Here is a 10,121-nt window from a genome sequence, read left to right as displayed (position 1 = left end):
GACACAATATAACTAAAAAATGTCTCCAAATTAAAATAAACTCTAATGAGCTTTAATTAATTTGAAAATCACAAATGGGACAGGAAAACAAGAAAACACACCAAATGAGCTTGTCGCATTATGCAAACTAATATCTTTTGCTCTCATTATTGTTTCTAATCTCTGAGAAGCCTTAACAAGTCTGTTGACTAGTAATCTTTTATCACAGCACTTCGTGTTCCTCTAAGAAAGCCATTGCTCAGTTTACCCAAAACACCTTAACGCTCACATCAGCTTTATTCCGGTGGAAGCTTCTGGAAAGATTAGAAACTTGATGCAGCAGGGGTTAAGTGATTTACAAATAGTGTGGCAGCTCGGGTCAAGATTAGCGCTCGCGCTCTGAAATCTTCGCAATGCCACGCCGAGGAACTGATGAAAGGAGATACAAATAGAAAATACAGAACAAAAGGGTTTATTATGACAAAGAGGTCAAAGAGTGCCTCGCGGTGAATTCTGAAACGCAAAAAAACCCCATGTCTCTAATAACTTGATGTTGAAATTATGGGTCATTTTGTCCTTCCAGTTGCTAGTACTCTGTTTATCACTTTATGAAATGACACAAAATGATGACACTGAAAGTATGGCATCGGTGTAAGAAAGTTTAAAAAGCATTGATTGTTTAAAAAGCGTTGATAAAGAGATGTGCAAACAGAGACAACAAATCTGTAGTTTTGGGTTTAAGAGACACCCGGGAGATGAAACTATGCATGCACACACTCACACCAAAGGGCAATTTAAAGTGGCCTAAATGCCTGAGGACAGCCCACACAAACATGGAGGCGACATTGCCAACTCCAAATTTAAAGCCTGGCTTGGAGGCAGCAGTGCTCGGAAAATGTCCAATTAAATCTTTTTACATTTGATGCAAAGAATATGCATATATATATATTTTCAAAACGAGGAGACGGGGGTTGGGAAATTAATCTCAACCAACGTTTGCCGTTTCTTAAACTAGCCAGCTAGTTTAAGAATAGCTTTGGATTCATGCAGAAACCCAGGAAGCACTCCTCTAACACAAATATCACTATCGAATATCCTTGTGAGTGAAAGTCAAAGTAGTTCATTTAAAAAGTTAAATTGCAGCCAAATGTTTTGAGTGACAATTTGGAAACATATGAATGAATGCCTTTCACAACTCAAAGGCTAAAATGTCCAAAGCTACCGCCCTATTTTATTTGACCAACTTATTTTCAGAAGAATATATTATTATTATTATTATTATTAAATATCATTTTAGAATCGTTTTAAGTTAGGGAATGTAATATTTTTTTCATAAACAAAATAGAAAGACAATAGCTGAAACATATTTTGCGAAAATATTAGTTGTTTTTGATGTAAAATACACAAAAATATTAAATGGATAGATGATTGGCTAGAAGAACACTTGTAGAAAATAAATACGAAACTTTAAAAAAAGGCTAGACTAATTGAGAAAATGTACAGTAGTTCTAGTTCTGTTCATTATGAATAAATTTATTTGAAATTAGTTGCAATTTTTGCTGCCTTCGCCTTTGTTCTCTGCCTTTTTTTCGAGCCATTGAAGGTACCCCAGGCCTGTTGATGCCGTGTTCGGCCGTCTCTTTTCCCAGCAAGGCGGCGTTAATGGAGTTATTGCTGCCATAAACTTTGCATATGCTCTGTTTTCTTTCTTTTTTGTTTGTTTCCATAGCAAAGACTCTGGGTGCAGTGCTTCGGTGATTGGTTGTATCTATTTGCTCAGTAAAATCACTATGGTTCCTATAAACTGTGTGCTCTCTTCTTTTTTTTTGTCGACCCAGAAATGACCACATGTTTACTCAGGAGGATTGGTAATAACTCAGTCCTTCCAGCTGGACATAGATCTTTACCGATTGGTGTTTAGTGAAAAAAATCTAATCTTACTGCACTGTACCATAATTTAAATTGAATTTGATTGTACACTACTCAATCTGAATGTGACTATATGAACGCTTTGCATTGGAATCAATTAGATAGTTTGATTAAGAACAAACAGCTGGATACGAGTTCGCCTTGAGATGACTATTAGTTGTAAACTGAGTCCAAATAAATTTGTGGGATGGGGGAGAAGTGTGTTAATGTGGTTGTTCACTTTAAAAGAGTGAAACACATCATACACCAGAGGGAAAAGATGATATCATTAAAGCAGCGCTCATGATAGATCATTACCCCCTATGTGGCGTTATTACAGTGTTAGGGAGGAGATATTCTCTTCTTGGTCTCGTGCCAGCACATTCTTCAGACCAGACGTTATATTTACTGTCCGCCCCCTCACCCCTCTTTATATAAAAAGCTTTCCATTGTCTGGAGCAGCTGCTGTTTGACTCCACACGTCGGCAAACATCCATTCAAAGGTAAACTTGCTTTGGAGTTTGTTTAAAATATGACTTAATCTCAACCAATCGCTAGTTTTTGATGCTTTTATTTAGTCAAAAGTATCATCGGGCTACTTAGGAGAGCAAATCTGGAGCTCTGTATTAAAAAATGACATGCCTTGGGTAACAGCTCACCTTTGTTGCTTACTTGTGTATGTGTTATTCACAATCAACCTGCTGAAAAGATTTGAACTGCAACACATTTGATTTAGCTTAGATGGTCCTAGTGACAACACTGATGCCGGGTTCCAAACTTTTAATGAAGCCAAATACAGAAGAAATATTGTTCTTTTGCCCTTGCTTTAATCTTCCTGAATTACATGGTTAATTAATAGCCATGAATTGGAAATAAGATTTGTTTTGTTTCCTTTCCAGGTGGTTGATTTTTTATAATTATAGGTAAACTGAGGTAATAAAATCCCACTTCTGATGCCATTTTGTGATTCTCTAACAAACCAAACTGCTCGTGTTTTGATAAGCAGTCTCACATGTCCCCATTTGCCGTTTCAGGCCCTTCGCAGACGTGCAGCCATGAATCCCAAAGGGGATAAGGTGAGCCAGCTATGTTCCACTGTGTTAATCCTCCATGCATGGGACAGAGGACACATTGTCCTTACAGACATGGCAAAGATGTGGCGGCGGTTATCTGTCAAAATTGCTATCGGCATCCTTGAGAGCTTTCCGCTTGACTCCGTCCTAATAATAAAGTGTTATCTTTGCACATGTGGCCGCAGCGAGTGGTGTTGAGCTTCTCTAGGCATTCCCTTTACATGAAGCGGTTCACAGCTATCTTGATCAGCTTAAACACAAATATTCTGGAGTGATAAAAATGTTGAAATTGTGTGATTTTAGTAGAAATGTGAAGATTTTGTTTTTGCACAAATTGTGTCACGTAACTACATGCACGAATTTCGTTTCCCACAGCCGAAGTCAAAGATTTCGGCGTCCCGAAAGCTCTCCCTCAAAGTAAGTTTCAAATGTCACATTTTGTTTGTTTTTTTTACCCCCCACAATCCTGCAGCACAGAAATTTCACATTTTGTCCTAGTCTAGAGATTCTGCGATTTTGATGAATTAAAACGGCATGCAATACATTGCAAAAGTATTCCCTTTAAGTCAAATTTTCAATTTTATGAAAATGTGATGTAATAGACATTTACAAAGCAGTGCAAACCTACAAATAAAAGCCTGGAAGTGTGCCGTTTTTATTATTCATCAGTCATATTTCACTGCACTGATAGCTGTTTTTATGTCTCTGCAAAGATGTCTCCACTAGATTTGCACAAGCAGGGCATCTTTAAAGGTGCTGATGATGTTCAGTCTCGGACACGTTTGAATTTTTCCTGCAGAAGGAAAGTCTTCCCACAGCATGATGCTGCCACTACCAGACTGTGGCAATGATGTGTTCAGGGTGATGAGCAGTGTTAGCTTTCTTGCCAACTTTGGATTTTTGCAAGTAGGTCCTGAAAGTTCAATTTTTGTCTAATCTGACCAGAGGAACATCTTCTGTGCCTTTACTGATCCTTATTTGGCTTGTGGCAAATCAAAGATGACGTTTTTTGTTTTTTTTTAAAGTAGCTTTCTTCTTGCCATTCGTCCCCCAAAGAATGCTCTATTTATTTTTGCTGGAAGTTGAAAGATTCTCCCACCTGGACTCTGATTAATGCTCTCCCGTCTAGCTCAGGTTTGAATTGTGGTGAACCGAACAGTGCACCATTAGATGTGCAAAGCTTGGACCAGTGTTGTATTCCAACCCTGCTTTTTACTTCTGCGCGACTTTATTCCTGAGCGGTCTGTTTTGTTTCCTTTGTCTTTATGAGAATTACTCTGAAGGTGTGACAATTGTGAAAGAAAAACAAAAAAACAAGGGGAAGCAATCCACTGCATCCGGCCTGGGACCAACATTGTTTCTAACTGTTCTGATCAGATGTTGCTCCTCCAAAGAGCATGCGAGGATTTGGAGAGGGAGCGACAGGAGCGGGAGGAGGAGAAAGGGCGCTACCTGAAGGAAAAGCTGCCTCCTCTGCAACTGTCCGGTTTGTCGCTGGATGACCTCCAAGTAAGAGGGATTTATGCCAGATGAAGTTTATTTTTAGACGCACTTATTGGACTGTAATGTGAAGATATCCCTTTCAGAAACTGTGCAAGCAGCTTCATGAAAAAATTGACATTGTGGATGAAGAGAGGTATGACTGCGAACATAAAGTCAGCAAACACAACAAAGACGTAAGTTCCTACTTTGTCACGTCTTACATACATTTGCAATATATTTAATTATACACATATACTTAGAAAACCTGAGACTAAAGACATAGTTTCTTTTTTTAAGTTTGTTGAACTTTCCAGTCACCTAGGTTTGCAACCACACGGCTCACTGGGAAATCGACGATCTTTCATGCAATTTCTGCAAATATTCCCCCCCCAGAAATGAGAACATCTAAACGAATAAATGAAACCATGTGATTTCCAGCCAAATTACATTAAAATTCTTGTATTATTATTATTTCTATCTAAATATCTAAGTTGTTTCATTTTTCAGTAAATTTAGAAAGAAATTATCATGAAATTGCATTTTATTTTCATGTTATAATTTGTTACATTATTCTTTCTTCCTAAATGTGCATAAGTTTTGCGGTTCTGAATGAAAATAGGAATAGAGCAAAAATAAAGAAAAAAAGTTTTTTTATATATATAAGTGGAATCGCTGCAAATACTTTACTATAACAGGATGTTCACGTTTTGTTACATTTTGCTTTAGATCCACGAGTTGAAGCTGAAAGTCCAGGATCTAGGAGGCAAGTTTAAAAAGCCCGCCCTCAGGAAGGTGAGGGTCTCAGCAGACGAGATGATGAGAGCTCTGCTGGGCTCCAAACACAAAGGCTCGATGGACCTCAGGGCCAACCTCAAGTCTGTGAAAAAGGAAGATGTCAAGCAGGACAAGGTATGAGTAGATTCTCCGTTTATTCATCTGTGCTTCATTTAGGCCGTCTCAATATTTCAAGTGTTTTGATCTCTTCCTCAGGTCCTTACCAGCGAAGTGGGCGACTGGCGTAAGAACGTGGAAGCCATGTCGGGCATGGAGGGCCGCAAGAAGATGTTCGATACCGGTGGCGGAGCGCAATGAGATGTCGAAGCCAAAACTGGACACTCATCGGGGAGAACAAAAGAAAATATGCCACACTTACTCGAAGGCTAACTTTGGCATCTTTGTTTGCTTTTTTTTTTTTTTTTTTCAATGCAACATTTTAAGACAAGTAGCAACCCAGTATTGATTTTTATTTTTGTTCTGACACTTAGTGATCAAAGATGAGCTAAATAAAAAAAAAACGATCACTGTTTCCATATCTGTAGCTGACTTTATCATGTTTCACGTTCTTGGAACCCGTTAGTTTACACGAGGCACAAAGGGAGCGCGGCGATGCTGTGATGAATTATAAAAAGGACAATGAACGAATCAGGGAGGGGTAAAAGACAGGTGTTCCCAGAAATGCATCAGATTTAAATAGACGGCATGATGACAACGTGACCTCTATGTTTGTTGTGACTCCCTCAGCAACCAAAAGTAAGCATTAAAATGTATTTGGGGAAGATAAAAGAAATAACGAGTTGTAGTGCAAAGCATAAACTGCTGGTTTATGTTTTGCTTGCAGTCCTTTGCTTCCCCTACGCATGTCGCCGGATTGACGTGGCATTTAGCACCTGGGAGTGTCATTGGAAGCACGACAGCAGCGGCAACAGCAGCCACGCTCATGTTCCCAGCAAATGTAGCCTCAATTTTGTGCCGCATGCTGTTAGGGGCGAGTTGTGAAGCAGTCCGTCTGTGTCCAAGCAGCTGAAAATGTTTTGTGTGCCTAGTAAAAGTATTAATATACCTTAATGAACCTTTCCACAATGTGACACATAATAAACACAAACCTTAATCTATTTCATTGGGACTTTTTTATTGTTGTAACAACAAAAAGCAGAGCATAACGAGTGGAAAAGCTTTTTGAAGGTTTTTTGTGATTAAAAATCTGAAAAGTGTGGCGTGTGTCCTTTTTAATGAGCTACAAGAGTTGCTGGCCGGAAAGCCGTGTTGTCGTCACTCTAATCTTCGGTGCCCTCTACAAATTCTCAGATTGAAGTCGGGAATCTAATTGGGGCCATCCAAACATGTTTTATTTCCAGATAGCTAAACAGTTAATCGCCACTGTAACTGTGTGTTTTGAGTCATTCTCATGCTGGAATGTTCAGTGTTGCCCAAAAACCAAAGTCCACTTTTGCATCTTCGTCCGCGGAGCTGGCCGGGCCGGTAAGGAGCTATGGTTCCAGTCGGGCCGGTCAGACAGGGCCGGTTTGAAGTCAGGTGTTTATTGGTGCTTTGACTGTGGGGCGGGATAGAGAGGCGAGTCCTCGTCCAGATCACTGGGTCAGAGGAGCGCTAGACGGTATCGAAGTCTGGAATTTTGATACGAGGCGTCAAAAATTTCCATTCATAATGTTCTTACCCATTAGTTTTTAAATAACATGTGCAATTGTAATATATATTTTTTTTCGGTAGAAATAATATCCAATAAGCTGAATGGAGGATCTGCGTATTTCATCACATATGAAAGAAATACGCTAATGTTGTCCCAATAACTGGACATGAACAACAAAATTTTATAATTGCACTGAAATTATAAGCCATTGAACTGCAGTAGCCTGAACTTATATGAGCTCTCCTGGTCAAGATAATTAAATATCTCAAGGGTTTGGAGTTGATCTAGAAGCTGAATCTGATTTCTGAATCTCTCTACCAAATGCGAGTCCAGCTCAGAGACGACACTCGCATGAGAATTTTTGTTAGTTATACTTTTGGGATTGTTTTCTACTAATTCTCTAAAAGTCATTGTGACAAAAACAATTTACTTCTTGCTTCTTGCTGACCACAAAGAAAAACATAAAAAACCCAAAGAATTCTCCTTTGAGGTTTTTGCAAAAGGCTACGTGGAATTTAGCATGTGGGTTTACGTTGACACTAACACATTTGGGAGTGGAATTCTGACCCACTAGTGTCAGCTTTCCCTCGAGCGACTGTGCAAGCAGCCTGTCTCCAGTTATGAATAGTTCTGCTTCACCAGGGAACATTTGAAAACTGCCTCTATGATTCAACGAGACTCGTGGCTTAGCTGCTTTTCAGCAGCTGAGTGCCTCTGTCTCACTCCTCAAGGATTCTTTGTGGCTTTTTAAAATAAGCAGCTCAACATTTCACAGGCCTCAGTCTGCTGAGGCTCAAAGAAACTGCTGACGCAGTAGAATGTGCAAGACATGGACTTTAAAAGGTCTCCTCCCTAAGCACCCGACTGACTTGTAAAACAGGCTCTGTAATCCATCTTCTTCTCTTTTATCATCATCATCTCCTTTGCTTTGAGGGATTAGAGAGAATCGATGAAGAAGAATGAATCTTACCTGTGACTGCCTCTGCTGTGCAGTCTATAGAAACAATCTCTAGTATATTTCTCAGTTTCCCTCTGCGCAGTAAGGATCTGGGATGCTGCTCTCTTTCAAGCTAAAGAAAAATTTTGAATTTAACTTGTAGGAAAATACATTTTTCAAAGAGATTTGGTTCAAAGATCTGTACACAAAGAAAGAATTTTCTTTATTTTCAGAGTAAATGGTTCAAGAGTAAATTAAAATGCATAAAACTGGGATATTTCATCTAAATCACATCCCCAACATTGACATACATTATCAATGAGCATATTACTCTCAAAATGTACACCCAACACAGACACATGTTGCATCAAAAGAAGTATCTCAAAACAAAAATTGCAATTTGGGCAAACCATAGAATGCGATGTTTGGCAACGTCTCTTAAAAACTGCTTGTAAAATCAAAAATGTACAAAAATAGTTTAAAACAAGCTAAAAGGTAATTGCATTTTTATTCAAATGCAATATACTTTGTGATGCTCACATTAGATGTGGTGTGAGAATGAGTTAGGAAATACTTAAAAAAAATTTTTTTAATCCACAGGTGTCAAACTCCAGTCCTCGAGGGCCGGTGTCCTGCAGTTTTTAGATGTGCCACAAGTACAAAACACTGGAATGAAATGACTTAATGACCTCCTCCTTGTGTAGATCAGTTCCCCAGAGCCTTAATGACCTAATAATTCTATTCAGGTGTGGTGCAGCAGAGGCACATCTAAACGTTGCAGGACACTGGCCCTTGAGGACTGGAGTTTGACACCCCTGATGTCCATTATTTAGCAAATAATGGATTATTTGCTAAATCTGGAAACAGGCAGAGATGATGCGACGCAAACGGATCTTCAAACTCACGCAAAAAGCCACTTGGTGGCAGCAGACAGCTGCATGACAGCAGCGATGTTTGCAACCGCAGTGTATCGTTGGAGCATGGCAGCCTCCACACATGTTGGCACCCATGTTGAAGCAAGCTCTACCATGGCCTTAAAATGCATTAGTCATTTATCTAACAGGAGCACATTGTCATTAAGATATTAGCAAAAGTCAGCAAGTAATCGTTTTTAACAAAATCACTTTGGCAATAAGTTTGCAATAACTGACAATAACTTGTTTATTCTGCCACCAAGCGAAGCAGGAATGGACAATGTGATTCTTAAAGCTCAGGGACAGTGAATGCAACAAAGGGGGAATGTTGGGATCACCAAAACTCCACAGCAACCATTAAATGGTATCTGAATCTTAACCAGTTGTATGAAAGGCATGTCAGAATGAAGATTCTTTTCATCTTGTCCTCCAATCGTAAATGTGCTAAGCTTTCTAAACACAACTACTTTATCAAACTATATGGTCTTATTGTGTGAGACAAGAGGAGAGAAGTTTAAAGAGCTCTCTCTGTATGTCTAAACCAAGGTGAGATGTGACGTGTTTTTGGTCACGTCTCATAACACGAAAACTAAAACAATTTTCACAAAGTTGTAAGTGTTATCCTAATCTTAAAAAATAAATAATTACCGCTGTACCAGTTCACTTCGCTGTATCTAACTTAAAAGGTCTTGACTTAAAAAGAAATCATATTTTGTCTTCAAAGATAATGCGGAAACAGTTTACAGCCTGTACTTGTGCCTGATGAAGGATTCTGATTGATGTCATTAATCTTCCAACGCGCGCAGAGCATGGGCAGTGTGTTTATTAGCTGAGAGACCGGGTAACACAGAAGGTGGTCTGCTGGTACAAACCACCAACTAGCTGTGAGATCCATGCTTTGTTGTGTTTCATCAAGCCTTTACTTCCAGTCATGTTCATCACATTGGTGGTATTTGCCTCAAGTTCAGCCACTGCTGGGCTGCTCTGATTTATGGTGTGCTAGGCTGTGCTGCTAATGCAACCTGAACCACAGCTCTGTAATGTATTGAGAGCTGGCAATATTTACTCAATCATAACCAAATTCAAAACATCAACATAAAAGACCGAATCCAAAAAGCAACTGGAAATAATCCAGTCTGACATCTCACGTTTAAGTTCACATACTACAGCCGTTATGCGACGAACAAGAAGCTTCTTGGCAAATCCAATCCTCCTCTAGTCTATATTTGGGAGTTATGGCACAGAAAAGATGCCTTGGAACTGCATTAATAGCATCAGACTGTTGGATTTAATGGTTTAGACAGAGAGAAAAACACACAGTCTTCAACACACTCAACCCGAAATGCTCTTCTTAGTCAAGAAGTGTTAATTGGATTTTACTCCAGGGTTAATTCATAATA

The 10,121-nt window shown here is 39.2% G+C and overlaps 1 protein-coding gene across 2 annotated transcripts; it reads left to right on the top strand.

The window, feature by feature from the left end:
- Positions 1 to 2,292: 2,292 nt before the first annotated feature.
- LOC114141478 (troponin I, slow skeletal muscle-like) lies at positions 2,293 to 6,334 on the top strand. 2 transcript variants are annotated; one of them, XM_028012034.1, is made up of 8 exons: positions 2,293 to 2,390; positions 2,787 to 2,820; positions 2,922 to 2,963; positions 3,336 to 3,377; positions 4,338 to 4,469; positions 4,547 to 4,636; positions 5,169 to 5,351; positions 5,433 to 6,334. In XM_028012034.1, exons 3-8 carry the CDS (start codon positions 2,943 to 2,945, stop codon positions 5,532 to 5,534), a joined length of 570 nt encoding a protein of 189 aa, XP_027867835.1. In that variant the 5' UTR covers positions 2,293 to 2,390; positions 2,787 to 2,820; positions 2,922 to 2,942; the 3' UTR covers positions 5,535 to 6,334. The 2 variants fall into 2 exon arrangements, with proteins under 2 accessions (XP_027867835.1, XP_027867833.1); XM_028012032.1 differs by lacking the exons at positions 2,293 to 2,390; positions 2,787 to 2,820; positions 2,922 to 2,963 and having other exon boundaries at positions 3,297 to 3,377.
- The last annotated feature ends 3,787 nt before the right edge of the window (positions 6,335 to 10,121 follow it).

This window comes from Xiphophorus couchianus, unplaced genomic scaffold, assembly GCF_001444195.1.
Source record: "Xiphophorus couchianus unplaced genomic scaffold, X_couchianus-1.0 Scaffold1000103, whole genome shotgun sequence".
Classification (NCBI taxonomy): Eukaryota; Metazoa; Chordata; class Actinopteri; order Cyprinodontiformes; family Poeciliidae; genus Xiphophorus; species Xiphophorus couchianus.
Note: the sequence above shows the minus strand (reverse complement) of the source record. Positions and strands in the feature narration are given on the sequence as shown.

What these genes read in the sequence shown, in the direction of transcription:
- LOC114141478 (XM_028012032.1), top strand. Translation starts at nt 3,312, where the DNA reads ATGCACGAATTTCGTTTCCCACAGCCGAAGTCAAAGATTTCGGCGTCC. An exon ending in TCAGCAAACACAACAAAGAC is followed by an intron (nt 4,637 to 5,168) that starts GTAAGTTCCTAC and finishes ATTTTGCTTTAG; the next exon opens with ATCCACGAGTTGAAGCTGAA. An exon ending in AAGATGTCAAGCAGGACAAG is followed by an intron (nt 5,352 to 5,432) that starts GTATGAGTAGAT and finishes TCTCTTCCTCAG; the next exon opens with GTCCTTACCAGCGAAGTGGG.